At 43.3% G+C, this 19348-nt stretch overlaps 1 protein-coding gene across 1 annotated transcript in view; it reads right to left on the bottom strand.

The window, feature by feature from the left end:
* The window catches only part of PDIA5 (protein disulfide isomerase family A member 5), a 97694-nt gene extending 84513 nt beyond the window's left edge, over positions 1 to 13181 (bottom strand). The window contains exons 1-2 of the mRNA XM_063400865.1: positions 12939 to 13181; positions 1417 to 1543 (exon numbers count right to left, since the gene is read on the bottom strand). Of these exons, the coding sequence (XP_063256935.1) occupies positions 1417 to 1543; positions 12939 to 13166 (355 nt within the window). The 5' untranslated portion in view covers positions 13167 to 13181. The remainder of the gene's footprint in view (positions 1 to 1416; positions 1544 to 12938) is intronic.
* Positions 13182 to 19348: the final 6167 nt, after the last annotated feature.

The raw sequence follows: 19348 nt of genomic DNA, 5'->3' as shown, positions 1-19348 counted from the left end.
TTAGACTGCTAAAACCAACCAATTAAATAACAAAAACAGAAAAAAAGAAATCTCCGTAACATGGCTTTTGAACAATGCCCATAGGGCAACATTTATTAGATGAGTGTCACAGCTGAAGTGTTCTGGTTGTGCTGCTAAAAATGAAAGCAACCACCACTTAAAATATTAAGCGTAAAAAGAAAATTTTCCCTTTAAGAATCTGAATAATACAGACGTCTTTTTATCTAAAGTGTTCCTTTCAAAAATCAAAAAGCATTAGAAACCCTTTTATGATTTTCACTTTGAACCTGTTACTACAAAACCATTCGGTGAAGTTCAAGCACTCAAAGTTCCCCACTATGCAAAACACAAGTATTCTAACAAAAAAATAAGCCACGTATATCACTTTAACTGTTTCAGAATAACCATATCTTTAGGAAATAAAGTTAATTACACCAGCACCTGCACATCTTTGCCTGCAAAATTCTCTGGTGCTGGGGGGCAGGGGGAGGAGGATATTGTTCACCATATACTGCTCCAATATGATACACTATGAACTCAGAGCAACTCTACCATCACTGTGTTTAACTGACACAAGGTCAGAAACAACAGGTCAGAAAAGGAGAACCCAACAACCAAACAAGGCATTATCTTGTCCTGTCTACCTACAGGAAGAAGGAAGCAACAACAAAAACAATACAGCACTAAGGAAAATCATCTTTATTACAAATCTTACTTCTTTCTGTCCAGTGACTTCCACATTCACAAATGCATTCTGCACTTGTGTGTGGAGTTTAAAGATTGTTTCTTGATTTTATGTGGTGTTACACAAAACATCCCCCCAAAAAAAACAAGGCAAGAAAGGAGATAAGGTACAGCAGGAGCAGAACAGAGCAAAGGAAGAGCAAACAGGTGAGCAAACAGCCTGAAAAGCGAGCCTGAATGACAGAGGAAACAACAAAAAGATTCAAGGGGACAGGTGGCATAAAGTGAAATGAGTCATTTTCCATCTTACACAACAGCTTTTTTTATTTTTTTATTTTTTTAATTAAAGCTGAAAGACAAGCATAGGACATTCAAAACTGTCAGAAGCAAAGATGGATTGATTTCAGTACTGTAACTATTCATTATGCCTTTCAGTGTCACCAGGAAATCGAAACTTGCAAACTACTGTGATAAACACACCAGAAAGCTCTTATTACAGGGAGCCAGTTCTGGAGACAAAGCTAGAATAAAGTACATTTTTGCCCACGTGACAGAGCAATTAGAAAGCTGAATTAAGAGGTCTCCAATCTTGAAACATCAGGAGCCTCTGAATTAAAAAAAAGAACACCAGTCCCAAAGAAGCCCTTGCAGTCACATAGAAGCCTCTTGGTACACACCTTGCTGGGCACAACCAGCTGTGATACCAAAAAAAAAAAAAGAAAAAAGACTTACCAGATTTGGAATAGAGCACTAGTACGTTATTTCGTGTCCTGAGAAGCTTCTTAAAATCCTTGTGATCACTTATTTTTTCTATGAGTGGAGACACCTTCAACGAATACACAAATGCTGGCAAGAATGCCTGGGGAAACAGAGAGCCAAAAACATCAGTCACAAATACAAAGACAACCTGCTTTTGCAAATCGCTGTGATGGTTTTTTATAATCTTGAGACATGCTGCCTTAAATAGGCTATCACACTGATTTGATCAGCAAAATCAAAAGAAAAAATGCCAGGCACGTGATTTATTGAAACTGGGCCAATACATTTCTAACAAGTACACTTAAATGGAAAGATGAACACAACATCAAAAAATACGATTTTGCTTAAGATGCCACCCGTTTCAAAAGCTGGCTCCCAAGTCAGATAACTAGATAACAATTCTTATGTAAATTTAATATACTCTACCAAGAGAAGCAGCAAATTGCCAAAATTGCCACTTTGAGAGCACTCTTGTCCTTACATCTCTGAATATGCTGCAAACTCAATCCAGTACTTTGATACCCGACAGAAGACAGCGAGAGCCATCAAGTTAAAATAACCTACACTGACAGGGAGCAGATGTAGGAAATGAGAACAGAAAATGCAAGTAATCCAGCACCCGCATTACAGCACTAAGCACAACCCTCTCCCACCCACCCTTCCAAAGTGGAGCAGGGCTCATGTTTCCCAGTGCCCACACCATGTCACACACACAGCAGTGACTTGTTCAGCTTCCACTGGCCACATGGAAGACACAGCATTCAATCCCTCTGTATCTCAGTTCTGAATCTATGCAAAAAAAGTTATTTTCCACTGCATCTTTTAGTCTATTTAAATCACAACAGTTCCAGAGCACAGTTTGACTATCAAAATGTAAAACTCCTATCAAATTATGACCATATCCTCAGCTGGGGCCTTTACTGCTTATTCTTACTGCAATAATCTTTAATAATTATATAAGAATAATCTTATCCATCAGGCTATGCTGCTTCCCTTCTGCACTGTACTGAATTCGTGCTAATGGAATGATTAAGGGAAGCTTAGCTGGAGAAATTATCTAGTTTCCATTCACCTTACAGTAAAACCTTAACACTTAATTGCTTGGCTAAAAGCTTTAGCTCATTTGCCTAACACACACAAGAGGTTCAGCATTTCCTTAATTACAGAACTGATTTTGATCGTGCCTTACTCCAGCCAGGCTGGAAAATATGTCCATTGTGCATGGGTGTAAAAGGCTGTTCTTCATCCCATGTGTTACGTCATGAGCACTTTAAGGAGAGACTAAGCCAATGAAGTGAGAACACACAGCCCCAGGCATGCACTTCATCCAAATTCAGCTATTTCCAAGCACCAGAGTAACTGAGGCTCAGAAACAAAACCTACATCTACGAAGCAGATTGTACAAATGCCAGAAGTCTTTACATGTGGAAAAGAGGGAGGCATGAGGGGAATCCTGGGAGACACAAGGTAATGGAGAGGTAATAGAGAGAAGCTGAGGTGACATGGAAATCATCCTCAAAACAACCAGGATGTTTGAGAACTTAGAAGTTACTAAAAAACACACCAATAACATAAAATCTGAGAGTGAACAAGTTACCCCACTCCACAGGCAGGATTCCCAGCACTGGGCCCCACTGACCAGATGGTCAGATTATGAGAAGTGAGCACATTTGCAAGTCAGCCCCTACCTTCAGCATAAATGTCCTTGATGCTTTAATTCGACCAAAAGACTCACATTCTTCTAAATCCAGATGTCCCCAGAGCTCGACCTTCCTATTTCAGGCTGATGTATGTGAATCACTTGTATATTTTCTGAGATGAATACATGGTGTCGCCAATCAAAGCATGCAAATATTGTTGGGCTAAGTGAGGTGACACAGATGTGAATAATCCTGCCCAAAATCACCACAATCAGGAGCTGCACAGGAGAAGTTAATCCAACACTATGGGCAGATCTTTTAAATGCTAAGTATTTTTTAAAAAACTCTTCACCTCAATTTTTGTAACTATTCAAATGTCTTGTAGTTTTATTTATGCCCTGAGTTACAGAAGACACAAAATGAGCTTAACTGAAACTAAGGCTGAACACAGGGAAAAAGTGAAACTACAGGTTGCATGTTTGGTTTAAAAAACTGGACTCAGTTAAGGATACTCTAGTCTGTGAACTCTATCAAAAAGAAGCAATTGGACTAAAAAAACCCACAAAAGCCACTTTAAACGTGACACCACATGATACTGTAAACTTTTGTTTAAAATGTTTACGGATAGCTCAGAAGAGGGGTGTTAAAATGAGATGATCTTTGAGCTCTCTTCCAACCCACACCATTTTATGGTTTTAAGTACAGGCATTCCGTGTCTTTTCCAGCTAGAAAGGCTGTTTTGCCAATTTCAAGATTTTTTTTTTCTTTCCTTATAATGGCAGAGCTGTAAACCTCTTGAAAAACTGTATTCTGAAAACAATGAGAGCTTTAACTACTGACTTGTTGGTATTGCCACTAGCAGAAAACTCGCTGCACTGGTGGAACAGCAGGTACTTAGAGGAAGATGCATGTCACATTGCATATACTCATTGCTTCTTTGCCCAGGTATCAAATCAATACGTTACTATTTTCCTGCAGTTTTACTACAGCAGCTTCCTCTGTTCCTATGGTTTAGCCCAAGACCCACTGGGAATGGCATTGTGCATACGAGCACACCAGTCAGCCCAGCTGAATAAATCATCATCTCCCCTTAATTAAGATTAATGTTGCAGCCTTTCCTGCTTATAAAACCCAAAAGGTCCAAGCCAAAGGCATCCAGTTGGACAGAACTGCCCTGCCTGCACATCTAAGGAAGCCGCAGCAACACTGGGAGGTTATCAGCTGAGCGGAGAAACTCACCAGCCCCAATTCACCTTTGTGCTATATGATGTTTGCAAACTGATAAGAATTAAGTAGTTCCACACTCTCCAGCTTTCTCCTGCTGAAATTAAACAAGACCCTACCCAGGAATGAACAGGCTGGTTTATGGTTAAACCTCCAGAAGAACCTCTGCCTTCCTTACCAGCTCTGTTGAAGCAAGGGGCTATCAAGCAGTCAATTCTACCAGACATCAATCCCAAACACAGGGCTGCTTTGCCCTGCTCTAGAGTGACAGCAGTGATGACTGTACCAGCAGCTACAGCCTCACCAAGGCTATAGCCACTGGTTCTGGCAACAATGCAAAATTAAGAGGATGGGAAAAAAGAATTCTATGGAAGCAGTTACACTCTTCCACAAAAAACGAAATTCATATTCCTGCACAGCCCGTAGGAACAGCAGCAGCAAAGATGAAGCTAATTTGCATGTACTGTGCTATATGAATTTATTTGTAAGACATGACTCAGGTAGATTTACTCCAGACATTTTGCAGAAGAGCTCATCAGCCAGGCACTGCCCAATCAAGCACACTCCTTGTTTAAATCCAGGGCACAAGCGGAGATGAGCGCATATTAAAAAAAGAAGAGGTCAAGAAAGGTGACAGTCCCTCCTGGGCAGGAAGCCTCTTTTCATATGCGTCAGGAAGTGCTACATTCACACATATGGAAATCTATAAATAAGAAACAAGCTAAACTCTCTTGTCACTTGAACATCCTAAAGCTTTAAAATCTATTCACGACCACCCACCCAAAAAGTTAAGAAATACTCCAAGTATTTTTTTTCCAGAAGCTGCCCACCTCAATACCTGCTAAAGTAAAAGGCATAACAGGACAAACTCGTGCAACATCTCTGCCACTCTTACCAGTTATGGCAATGAGAAACTGCAACAAAACTGAAGGAAGGTCTATTTTATTTCATGCTGTGTTTGCACAGTTGCCTATCATAACAGATCTTCATCCATGGCTGGCTCAGTGACACGACTGTCACCTGGTGCTCTCAGATGCAGGAAACTTTGGCGGAGCCTTAAAAAAAAGACAGACTACACGTGGCAGACTATAAAATGCAAATCTCACAGCAATTCTAGTCTGCAGATTTTCCCCAGCTCAAAGTCGCAATCTGAATTTATTTTCACAGAATTTTTATGGGGTAGGTCACACATCAGTCATGTGACTGTAGTGTCTGAGATGCATGAAAGACTCTCAAGTAAAACATAAGTGAACCCAAATCCTCAAGACAGTCAATTCAAAACTGCTGAGACACGGCTATTCGAGCACAAGGTACAAACCCCTGTGTGTTCTAGACGCCTCTGTTCTTCAAAGTATGTATTTTAATATATGATGCAAGCTTGGTGGCAGAGGGTCTGATCAGTCAAAAAGGTTTAATTTTCTTTTTTCCCCACTCTCTACTAATTCCTTGCAGAGCTGCTAAACTTATGCATCTGTTAAAGAGCAGTAAACACTGCACAACTCCACTCCCTTAGAACTGGTACCCAAGGAAGATCTGAGCTTTCCAAAACCCAGAGGCAAAGAGTTACAGGCAAATAACTATTTGCTAATTATACTTCCAGGACTGACACTATTGAAAAATGTGGTCATCCCTCAGGCCGTGTTTTCTCAAAATCGTAAAGGATCTGAGAAAGCAGAGTTTATTTCTCAGTTTTTACTCTTCTGTGAATCTCATTTTAAAATGAAAAAAGGGAGTATCTTTCAAACAGCCACAAGAATGTATTTTCATATTTTACATTTATTATTCAAATTAAATGTGATAAATGCTTAACTACTCGTCCCACAGAACCGAGTTCAATTTATGAGTTGCTCCTCACAAAAGCTTCGTGACAGCATAGTCCTTTGCTAAGGATAAGCAGCATATCTGGAGAATTACCTATGTATTTATTTTACATCAAGGGCAATGAAAACACACAGTTTTAAAAACAAGAAAATAGATCTTACTTAATTTTGATTTCTATTAGAAGAGTAGCATTGTACACTGGACAGAAAAACTACTCCCTATTTCTCCTATTTCCAGCTCAAGAACCCGAAATATATACTTCCCTGGACACAAATAATGCATAAAAAGTATAAATGGATATGCAGCTGAAACAGTGCTTAGGTGCCTGAACCCATATGTCAACATGCAATTTTTATGCACACACTAACACATGTATAATTAGGCAGCCAATTTGCACACTGTTCATCAAGAATGCTGGGGCTGTGACAACAAACCCTAGCACCACTGCTGCCTGGCAGGGACACAGCCTTACACTCGACCACAATTTCTAAACTCCACTTTTTCAGGAAGACATTGACTCAGATTTCTGCCTTAGCTTAGCCACCCACTGGTGTCATTCTCATTTTGGGACAACAGCACTCAACCCACTGTAAATATGATCAATCAGCAACCCTCTGCATGTGAAACAGATTGTGTCTGACAAGGCATTTTATAGGAGTCTAGTTGAAGAGGAAACCTGCCTCAAAATTCCAAGCAGCAATGGAGATGACTGAATTTAATTTCATTATTAACTTCTTTAGGAGGCGAGTAGTTCACATTCTGAACAGGGATCTCATCTGGCACATTAAAATGGGGGGAGGGAGGGAACAGGCGAGAAATCCCATAAAGACAGAATCTCACCTTTCCTTTCCCACTCAGCTCCCAAAATGAGCCCTGTGATGGCCTGTGCACTTAACTTCAGAAGGCTGACTTGAAGGGACACCTCTGTGCCGTGGTGACAGAGGTTTGTAAATGTGCACATCAGCTGGTGGCACAGCCAGGTCCCGCGATACACACACTGTGCACGTAGTGACAATACCAGGTCTAAGCCATCTCCTGGCAAGCACAAGGGACAAACAGACCCATTGTTTTCCTCCCCCCAATTCCTTCCCACTGAAAAATACAAGATGTTCAAATCCAAACCCCCTTGTTTACAAAAGTCACGGTTTGACTGCAGATGTTTTATGTTCCTTGTTCATCAGACAAACCACTCTTGACCTTGTGCAATAATTGCTTGCCTTTCACTCAGGAGCCCTCCCTCTGCTGCTATTTACATTCAGGGTTGTGCTGCTTTGATCACTGAGCCATTTGTAACAAATGCCTTCCAAGATGGGTAGTGATAAGTAGGACAGTCCCCTTTTTTCGTTCATGATTAATATCTAAAATAGCTGTAGAAACATTTTAATCAAATCAGATGGGACGAGACAGGTTAGCTCTGTTACCCAAAGGTACATCAAGGAAGCCTGGTAAAAAAATTACTTTGTGGCGTGGGGAAGAGAAAGGGTAGTAGGTCTAGGGTCTCACACTTCAGGGGTCACAGCTGAAGTGGCCCCTACAGCAATCCCACTGGAATCACAAAACCATCTTTGCCAATTGCCCCTGCAGGGGTTCACAAAATGCAGCCTGCTGAGGACTCCCGGCACAAAGGCTGCTCACTGAGTCTGTGACCCATCCAAAAAGCCACCTATGGTCTGAGTGGGGAGCAGGGACTCCCACACCTACAGCAGCATGGGATGGCCAGCTGAGGAGGCTTCCAGCAGACACATGGCAAAATCAACAACTGCACGGCAAGGCAGACAGCGTTTTAAAACAATGGGTTTGCCCCACAGATTTACATTTGCAGACATGCCCGCCGGACACTTCCTAGGTTTGTTTCATTCCCACATGGTCTGTGGAACAGCACGTTCTTACTGCATACACAATCCAGATCAGTTAACTCACCTCAAGCCCTTCCAGAAATTAAAAAACTGAAGCACTAGTGACATTTTGTTGTGGGAGGTCATATCTGCAAAGAGGCAAGTGTCATATTTTCTTTTGTTTTCAAAGGAAGGAAAATTAAAATCCTGACACAGAGTGTCTTAGTACTCTTTAACTGAGGCTGAAGAATGCTACAAATAAGACATTCCACTTAACGTGGTGCTTGCTATGTTCACTTTCCAAATATAGAAGGTAGCAAAAAATACCATGGAGACGTCAAGATTTGACTAGACTCTACTGTTCATATTGTTCTTAAACAGTGGGGTTTAAGCTACAGGCATAATAGTCTATACTAAAGGAGGTTCTTAAGGGCTCTGAGTAGCAAATTAATTGTACGGTTTATCACCGGGTTTTGAATGCTCTGTGAAGGAAAACCTGTGCAACTATTTACTAATTAACAACTGACTGTAATAGGGTCAATTACTAACGTTGACAAAGAACTTTCTCCTTATTATGAATGTGAAGCTCTTGCTCATCAAGCCAGGCACTGGTACCATACATATATTAAACAAGTTGCCAATGAAATAATATTTCAGATATCACTTCTGAACGAGCACATTTGACTACAGAAGTTAAGGGCATGAGCAAAGCATATGCCACATAAACCCCCACTAAAAACTGGGTTTTCGAGAAGTTTAAAGAAATACCACCTACTCAAGAAGCACGTAGGAGGTACTATAAAAAGAAGACAAAAACACTATTAATGGGATTTATAAGGAAGAGAGGGCAAAATATGACACGTGAAAATCTCTAGCACTTCATATAGCACTTGTTATCTTCAAAGAATTGGACAAATGTTAACTAATTAATCCTCACATTTTTCTGCCAGGTGATAGGAGGCAAAGTTTAATTTTAATAGCTGGAGCAAGGTTCACACAGAAAGGAAGTGATCTGCAAGAGGCAAAAGGAAGGCAGCACCAGAACAAACCAGCACACAGCTGATCCTAGAGAAGCACAACCACACAGTCATGGTGTGCCATATCCAGGAAAGGTGAGGAGGGGGAGAGAAAGAGTCCATCTGCAGCTACCCAGCAGACAGGTTATATGACTCCAAGCCCAAAGACAACAGACAGGACATCATCAAGACAGTCACAAATTAAATTACCTTTGCTATATGTGCTCTGCACACATGCAGTTCACAGCACCCTCCACCAATGCTACCAGCTACTCACAGCTAGCACAAAACCAAAGACTTGCTCTGCTATCACAGTTTTTTGCCATTCACAAGCTTGAAAAGCTGGCAGGAACAAGGTAAACAACTTCCAAGGTGACCATGCCAGCATCAAGAAATTTAAGGCAATGCTAGTTAGTGCAATGCAATTTGCAACCAGAATCAGAGTTTTTCCATTCACAGATTTCCAGCCACAGTTCTGAAGAAATACCTCACTACCTCCATTTTACTCAAACAGAGGAATTCAAGGAACTCCACCACCAAAAGGCAAAAGAAATGCTCAACAACAGAAGAAGCACCTCTTCCATCACCAATTGTTCAGGACACCATGAACTCACCCCTGGGCAGAAACACCACTTCTGATGACCAAACCACACTTGCATCAACATCCCAGGACCTCTGAGGTAAACAGGTGCTGTGGCACCAGAATCAATGGATTGAAAACATCCCTCCACAAGGCAGTGGAGTAACAAAGCCAGGGTTTGATTTGGGAAGGGCATCTGAGGACACACAGCACAGCCCACATCAGAGTTTTACAAATCCATATTTTGAAGAGGGAATGGACAAAGTAGGAATACAGAGGGGGGACAGCAAGTAAGGAATTCCTCTCTGCAACACCCTCCCTCTGACTGCCAGGAAACACTGTCCGAAGAGGCTCCAGTAGTACAAATCATAACTGGATAGGAAGAGGCACTCCTGAATTCAAGCCCAAATGCCACAATAGGAAACAGTACCTGAGCACTGCAGTAGTGAAGCATTGCTCACACCCTGCCTGCAAACTCCCCAGAGGCAAGCCACTGCTGCCCATACTGCAGGGCTACCTGCAACACAGAGGGAATCATGCCCAAGCCTTTCCTGCAGGCCTGAATTCACATGTGTCAGTGCTCACTAGTGCATTCCTGTGACCCTACTGGCAAGGATTAAGGAAGCACTTGAGGAGCTGGAAGCCTGAAATGTTCCTTTCAAGCCCTTCTTTGAAGCCAGGGGGCTTGAGTGGCACCAGATCACAAAGTCTGCTTCCCACCTCAGTCAGCTGGACTCTTGACTCCGTTGCTCTGTCATTAAGCCAACACTCGGAAGACAAACTGATCTTTGCCACACTGGTATGAGATAATATTCACCAGTGTTTGCAAAGCAAACGGACCCAGATGCGTAATCCTGTTGGAAGCAGTGGTTGCCTTCTGCTAGGGAAAGCACAGCATCTGATGCCTCAGAGGAAATGCTAATCCACCTTGGTGTGAAACTCCTTCCCCGTGCCTTGAACAGTAAATTCAGTCCTTTGAGCATGAAATAGTCAACCACTTGATAAACCAAACAGGGAACCCACAACTTCCTCACGGCTCTCCAACTCATTCAAGAAATAAAACTCACAGCAGGCAGAGATCACGATCTTCCTCATGTGTGTGTCACATACCCAACAGTGATGCTGAAGGTAACAAATTAATAGCTTACATTAGAAGATAATTAAACATTTTCCTCATCCAGCTTTATAGGTTACCTTTTACATATGTAGGAAGTCTTACAGAGATAAGGATTTCATTTCTCAAAAGCCACGTCTAATTTTGGGTCAAAAAATGAGTCCTATTTTTCAGAAGTGCTATGTGTGCACAACTCTAGCTGCTGTTCCAGGTGCACTGCAAGTAGTCAGCATTTCCAGAAAAACAAACAAACAAACAAACCAACCAAAAACCAAAACACATGTGAAGACTGACTGAAAGGAAAAAAATGTTTCTCACTGACCTACCAAGCAGCTGGTATTACCTTTAGTTTAACTTTACACACTGAGAACCACCTGATTTAACAGCCTCACATCAACTAAAAAAAATATTAAAAGCAGGTTTTGCTATATCACAGCTGTAGGCTAGTTTTTCAGTCGTGGAGTACAGCGAGTTACATATTTCAGGATGAAAAATCACACCTTCAAGTGCAAGATAATGCAAATTGGAAGAAATAATTTAAACTACTTGTACACAGCAAAGGGGAAAGAATTAGCTGAATCAACAGCTCAATGAAGACATCTGCTCAGCATGAAGCATCACAGAGCAAATAAACTGCTGTGGCAAATTAAGAAAGGTAAGAAAGAATAATGTGGATAAATTAAAATGGCTTTGTATGATTTTACTGACAACAGCAGGCCTCCTTTGCTCATATCAAAGGCACCAGCTCTGCAACACAAAAGGTCAAAGAGGGAAACTAGAACAATTGGAAACAACAGATTCATATGAAGAAAGATAGGGATAATATCTTTTAATCTACAAAGAAAAGTCACAGGAAAATATTTACATTACCATAAAATGAATGTTACAGTAAGATAAGGTCTGACAGTCACAGTGGATACAGTAGGAAATACCAGAAATTACTCTGTGTGCTTAGCTCTTTTGAAGGGAGGGAATATTCAGTCCACTTGCAACTCCACTTGGTCCACAGCATATCCTCAATCTGAGGAATGCACTGGCACAAGTATCACTGACAAAACTACTGTGCTTATTAAAGATGAGCCACAGAGGAAAAAAATCTACAGCATTTAGGGAGAGTTCAGCCTGACTTCAGTATCACTTGAAATCAATAAAGTACAGATAGCATAGGTCTGTGATTCTACACCAAGCTTAAAGCAAAAATTGCTCAGAATGCACAGCATTTCTTCTCCCTCCTGAATGAGTCGAGAGCTATGGCCCTGCCAGGGGCAAAAGGCTACATCAGACAGGGCCAAATCTTTCTGTCCCACAAAGGCAATTCTAATATTAGTACAGGATAAGCATAGGGCAATTAGCAATTCCACACTTGATTTGTATGAATTAGATGAGCACTCCATGGTCATGCATTTCCAAATACATTTCAGATCACTCATGCATAAAAAAATTAACGTAATTTTTCATTAATTATTAGCTTCATTTGTCCAGGCAGAAGAATGAACTGTAGTTCATGACAATAAAGTGAATAAAGTAGTGTTTTAAACCATGCCTTCGTCAATCTTTTGAGCTACTTATGCTAAATTCAATGGATTAAAAAAAAAAAAATAGAAGGCAGACTTTAAAATATGTCTAGAAGTCTGGAAGCCTCCCTGAGGTAAGCAGTGCTCTCTCAGTGCAATGTCCCTGAAGCACACCCCGATACTCCGGGGCGCAGCGGGATGGACAGCGCCACATGCGAGGGGCGCAGGGGCGGGGGTGCCCGGGGCGGGGGTGCTGCACACAGGTGCACAAAGCCGAGCGCGGCAGCTCCGCTGCGGCACGGCCGCCGCCGAGGGAAACCCTCTGGAAATCCTCTGCCACCGCACCGCTTTCCACACGAAACTTGGGACCGAAGCGCCGCCGGTCGGGGCAGCCGGGGGCCCAGCTCGCAGCCGCTCGGGGAGCCGCCGCCGCACGCCGGGGTGCGCTTTCTCCGGGCGGTGATTTGGGACACTGAAAGGGAAAGGGGAAGCCGGACAGCAGCACACGGGCTGAGCGCTGGGAAGACACTCGGGAGGAGCGCTGCCGGAGCCCGGCCATGCCGGGCTGTGCCGTGCCGAGCCGAGCCCGCCCGCGGCGGGTGCGGGCGGCGGAGGAGCCGCCGCGCCCGGCCCCGGGGGCCCGTCCCGCTCCCAACTTTCGCCCAACTCCGCCGGCCGCGCCGCGCCCCCGCCCCGGCCCGGGGACCGAGGACACCCCGCGCCGCCCCCGCCGCCCCGCGCCGCCACTCACCGCCAGGCCGAGCAGTAGCAGCGGGAGCGGCGGGAGCCGCCCGCGGCGCCGCGCAGCGCCCGCGCCCTGCCCCGGCACTGCCATCCCGCCGCCGCGCCGGACCCGCTCCGGACCCGCCGCCGCTGCGGCTGCTGCCACGTCTGGCGGCGCAGGCGCGCTCGGCGCCACCGCCCGCCCGCGCCGCGGCATGACGGGGGCTGTAGTCCGGCCCGCGCCGGCGATGTGCATCCCTCCGAAGGACCGGGCAGCTCCCGCAGCCATCCCCAGCAGGGAAATAAACGCCCCGCCCAAATACTGCTGGCAATCGCACAGCAAACCCCGTCTCGCTTGCTTCAGCAGGGGTTAAAAAGTTCCCGATCTTCTCTCACGTCCCACTGGCCTCCCGTCCGAGGTTCTTTCTGCCTCCACCTCTCTCCCGGCGTGTGCTTTACTCCAAGAGACTTCTGGCACACAGCCTCTTTCGTGATGCTTGTTTGTCAGGAGTTTTAAAAGCTTTAGTTGATCTTAGATCTGGAATAAGAGGTGAATAAGGGAACAAAAAATAATGAAAGGGGGGAGAGAGTTAACTGGTAGAGGGGATTAGAAACTAGGACCTGTTGTCCTTGTAAGTTGTTCCCACTCATTAAATCCTATAGGTGAACCCTGTTTATCCTCACACGTCAGCAATGATGCCAAAGTGCAATAAATAAATAAATACCCTGAGTCCGACCAGGATCAATTTGTGCAGCCTCCATTATAATCACTGTATTGGAATGGTTGCTGCATCCAGACAAACAAATCGGTCCATGCCCTGAGTCTGGCTCATCCAGTGAGGTAGCTCTGCCCCTCAAGGACATCCCAGATGTCCTGACAGTAATCTTAAGGTCAAGGCAGGTCAGCCGCGTTATAATTGGCTTCCCACAAACAGAAGGGATCTTCACCTACCACCCAGTGGCTGTGTAAAATTCCTCCTTGGCTCGGAAACATCAAAGGAAAATCAAAGGCATCTTCGAGTCTGATCCTTACAGCTGACTGTCACCCGAGCATTAGACTAAGAGGCTGGCTGCAAGGGAGCAATTTGTAGATCCACACAGCTCACTGATCACTTCAAGTGGTGATCATGAAAACTGAATGACGTTGACATTAACAAGTCCCCTGGTGGAGATATAATTTTGCAAAGCAGAAACACACATAGAGAAAGTTATTACTATTAACATTTACTTTTGTGGCATCTTTTGCAGCAGAATCAGAGCACACTTTCTCAGTCACAGCTGGATAACCTTTAGCAAATCATTTCACAGTGCTATGCCTCACTTCTCATCTGCAAAAGGCCTCAGCCTGCCTTAAAACAAGGTTGGTAATCATCAGCTCTCTCTAAAATGCCTGTGAATGCACACATGAGGCACAGTCCAGGAGCCATCAGAAGGAGATGGGAATTAGAAGGGATGGATGGCTGAAGGGAGGCTTAGGGAAGGAAAAAGTGTGAATCTTTGCATCTCACAGTTGAAGGACTCAAAACAAAACATCCTTTATGTCAAATATCTGTGCCCCTAACATATATGCTATCCACACTGCCATTTTTTCACCTGCAGTCCTTGCTGACTGCACTGGGATGGATGGATGGAGAGATGGATGTGCTGCACTAGTTACCACCACTGCTGGTGCCAGCTTCCCAGTCTGTGATAACCAGCCTGCTAATAAAAGGGTCTGGATCTCCAGCTGAATCCCAGTTCAAATAAGCTATCAAAACTTCCAGGAATAGGTAACCTCTTCTAGATGCTGTTCATCTTCAAATCCCCAGCCTACAGCTGAAAAGCTTCTGCATGCAACTACCTTGACACATCCAGACCTCTAATCTCAGCTGGATATCCAGATCCTCAAAGAGTGTTTGAGTCCTCCTGTGACTCTTTTGTGTAGAAAAATGTTGTATCTTCTGATGCTTCACATCACAGTTACCATTATCAGGCAATGTAAAAGTAACCTCAGTGTGGTAGAATTTTCTGTGCCGTGTCATAACCATACAGGATGTGCTGCCATTGTGATAGGAAAGGATAAAATCATGGGAACATGGTTGTTTTGTCACAGCAGTACATTTTTATCATGATGGGAAGAGGAAATGTTCTCAGGAAGAGAGAAAAAAAGAAGACAAGCTATTTCAAACTGAGCTTCTGAAAGGTTATATAAAAATCCAGTTTGGGAAGCTGCAGTTTTTATATACAGGAGAATATAAAAAAGGTATCCATGTGGCAGCTATAGCTTCTTTCGTTCAGTGTGGCTCAATAATTTGTATTGACATGACAGGCACTGCCAAAACTTAAGAGACAAGATCATTGAGCATCTGTCGCAGGTCAAAATAACATATCAAGTATCAGCTCTAGACAAGGCTTTACACAGTGGCAACTACTTAATCAATCCAGTCGTGCATTACTAATGAACTCATTACAGCTGTATCTCAGGGCACTGCTATCCAGCATCCCAAGTTTGCCCTGTATCTGTTTGACATTAATATCATATGTTGCTTGCTTCTTTGTAATTGCAATATTTGTATATGGCACTTCAAAACACTGTGAAAGCATTCATTTATTCACCATGGAGAAGAAAGCATTACTACCTTTGGATTATAGATCAGAAAACAGTAGCAGAGAGATTATATGATTTGCTCAAGGCTATAAAACCAGACAGTTTCAGATCATGTTCATTTCCAAAGCCTGCACTGGGTCTGCTAATCCTTACTTGACTATCTACATTCAAACACCTCTTTTACCAAGAATAAAATACAAAACTGGACTGACAGTAAGTATGTCTGTAAGGAATTACACCTTCCACATTTCCTCTATGTTTCTGCTTTTTTTGACAAGCTTTATTCTTTGTTCTCTTTTTAACCTGAACAAGTCTCTGTTGGCTTCTCACAAAAGGTAAAATGAGTCACCTTTACCACAAAAGTGATAGCAGAGCAGACAGAAAAAGATACAAGTCAAATTTCAAGCCATATGGAATCCAGGGGCAGCACAGACTCTGGTGGGACCCAAAACTACATGTCATTTGCCCAGAATGGAAGCAGGATTTGCTCACTGTCTTAACTACACAAAGTTTCCTTCCTTCCTTCCTTCCTTCCTTCCTTCCTTCCTTCCTTCCTTCCTTCCTTCCTTCCTTCCTTCCTTCCTCCCTCCCTCCCTCCCTCCCTCCCTCCCTTCCTCCCTTCCTCCCTTCCTCCCTTCCTCCCTTCCTCCCTTCCTCTTCAGCCAAGTGATTCTGATCTGCAGGCCTGTCTCCTGTAAGTTTTGTGACATCTGTGTGATGGCACTGACTGCATCAGCTGAAAAGAGACATACAAGCTGGTTGCCATCAACAGATTGATGGTATCATAGCCCTGGGCTCCTCATGACCTTTCTTACAGCTCTTCAGCACATGATGAAAAGGAAAAGAGACAGGACCAGCCCCTGTAGGACTTTACGTGGGAGTGGTCTCAGAGAAGAGGCACAGCTGTACATTGCTTTTCTCCAGCTGATGTCTGTCAGAGGGGAGAGCCTGAAGGCAGCTTTCCACTCCTGCAGCCTCCTCAGCACCTGACAGCAGGGCTGCAGATGCAGCATATCCATACACATCAACTAGCAAGTTCCAAGGAATGCCATTAGCACACCATAACCACGGATACAAAGGTGCAGCTGTTACATACAGGATTGTTTCTTAGGCCACACATTCTAGTTTCATACTGTTGCATGAACTCTTTTTAACACCATTTTAAAATACCTCATGCGTCTCAAGAGACTGCTTTTATTCAAGCTGTAACATATTAGTGCTTTTCACCTGATTCCCTCACTGAGGTCAATGGGAATGGCATGGAGACAAGTTGGGATGGAGTTTAGTTGGAATGCTTCAATAGCAATGCTCTGCAATGGTGTTCTATGCAGCACAGAACTCTGGGCCTCCGTTTGCTACATCATATCCTTTTATGGAAGGCTCTGGACTTTTTGTACAGACCTTGAACAGCACAAAGAAAAAATACACACATGCAGCCTGCTTTCATGGGAGTTTTACTTTTGTACTTTATGGTTGTTGTTTCCTTCATTGTAGAATGAAAGTACTTTTGGACCACAGGTGGACAGATGCTCTTTATATATGAGAGGAAAAAAACAGTCGGTACTGCAAGAGTCAGTTAAAAGTTTAGTACAGATATTTTCCAAATATTTCCTCCTAGATATTTTCCATTACAGTTTTTATTGCTTTCTCTAAGTCTGAGGTCTGCATGCCCCTTTACATTTAAGAGGCCCTACTGTTAAGAACACTGTAGTTTCTTTGACTGAGTCTCCAAAGCTGGATATAATGTGTTCCTGAGTAAAATAAAAAGCTTCTACAATACAGGCACCTTGCTGGCAGGTAGTAGATAATTTATGTCTCACAGTTACCTGCTGAGACAATAGTTAAACAAGATTAAAACAACCATTGGAATCTAGCTGTTGTGCACTGACTGCCGCACTGCTGCATGTTCCCCAGGTACTGTGGTCAACAGTTTTCCAGTGATTTGCAGAAGCTTTATAAAATATTTAGGCTGCTTTACCTTTACTGTATCATCAGGAAAGTGTTGAACAATGAGCTTGTGAAGAGGACAGAGATCTGAATTCAATGCAGAGTCCAACCATGGGTTTCCTGCATGAGGATGTACACATCATGTGATCTGTGGGGGCTGACGTCTCCACCTATAAATCAAAAATAGGTGCATAAGTGGAGTTTAGCTAATACCTCCTGGATGGTGATGACCTACATACCCTAGTAAGAGGGGCCTGTCTGGCTATTTTTGAACAATATAGGTCGCTATTCTCCTGGCAAAATGTTTGAGTTCAATATGCAAGTTTGTATAGCAGGACTGATTCTGCCATGTTCATCGGGGTAGCCTCACACCAACAGCCGGTGGCACAGAATTAGGTGGGACCTCTCCTGCAAGTAGAGTTATTATGCCTCTGGTGTGGGTGCACAAAACATTAATCCAGATGAAGGACCAAATATCAAGACAGGACTATAAATAGACAATCAAAATACAGTTTGGTGTAAAACAATGTTTGCATTACTGGCCTCAGTATTTAGTGGAGCTGTATCCATTCACAGTAGCTCTGCATCTGTCTTCATATTATGTCCAAAAATGTATTAACATTCAACCATCAGCACATATTTATGCAGACTATGTTCTACTAAAATATTTTTATATTTATCCTATGAGAATATAAGCAACACATCCAATATATACATATTCAGTACTTTTCCCTCGCCATACGTAGCTAGATAACTTTGTATCTACTTTCTTTACACGTGTACACACACACAGTGCACACATATAGATGGTATGTATTAGAGATCCCTTGTGTGGATTTACACAACTTTATATTAGTAAATATCCAGTCAATATTGGGGTTTTTCCTCCATTTTCAGGTCTTCTGGAATTAGTTTGTGTGATTAAACACTGCCTGTTGGAGCTTAAGATCAGCAGACTAAATTAAGTGTATGATTATGCAGTCAGCAGCTACAACATGTAATTTGGCAAAGTTTAATGAGGGATTTTCTTCCTGGAAGACCTTGTCTTTGCAAAGACCACTACTCAGAGCCATATGATAGAATCTGTGCTGTGATGAAGCAAAAACTCTCCTAATCTTATGATCAAATCCCTTGGCTTTCTGCAGCTGTGCACTCAGAGTAGCAATTTAGCAATCCCATAAGGAATTTACTAGGTCCTTAGGATTTTCTCTATAAAACTTCTTCCTTCCCTGCATAGTGCAGTAACCCATCTTTTAGAAAGAAAACACCACAGAGAATGCTGCATAGGAGAAGAGATTGTAGAAGAAGCAGAGAAGCAAGCGGGAATAAGACCTTTATCCTAAACTCTTTGAATGTAATGGATTGACTTCAGCAGGCTTTGGCTCAATCCCTAGCTGTCAGGGACGAAAGTCAGTAAAAAAGGAGGAAAAACAGCTGAGAATCAAAAGGGAAACAAAAGAAGCAGAAAGAAAAAGTACTGATGAGGAAAGGAAAAAAGACAGAAAGGGTAAAAGGTAGAGTGCCAAGGGAAAAGAGGCAGAAGAGGGTAATAGTGGACACCATTGAAACAGAAACAGAGAGGAGTGAGGAAAAAAAGTGAACAATCTGTGGACTGTGCAGGAAGCTGATTTGCTCCTGGTTTTTAAGCAGGTTGCACATAGCACAACCTCATCACCGTGACTGAAGCTGTCACTGTATTTGCCTGTTGTGCTTCCTGTCATGCCCTGTGTCCCAGCTTCTCTGGGCGCCAGGCCAGCACTTCGTAGAGGGCACCACGGCTCCCAGGTGTTCTCTGCCTCGAGGTTTCCTGCACATGGAGCAGCCTGGTGTGCACCTGGGTCTCCCCTTGGGTACTGGGGTAAGCTCCTGCAGAAGTCAGGGGGAATGGAAGGAGCTCAATGTCA

Source organism: Prinia subflava, chromosome 6 (assembly GCF_021018805.1).
Source record: "Prinia subflava isolate CZ2003 ecotype Zambia chromosome 6, Cam_Psub_1.2, whole genome shotgun sequence".
NCBI lineage: Eukaryota > Metazoa > Chordata > Aves > Passeriformes > Cisticolidae > Prinia > Prinia subflava.
The sequence above is the reverse complement of the archived record's forward strand: the minus strand, read 5'-3'. Positions and strand labels throughout refer to the sequence as shown.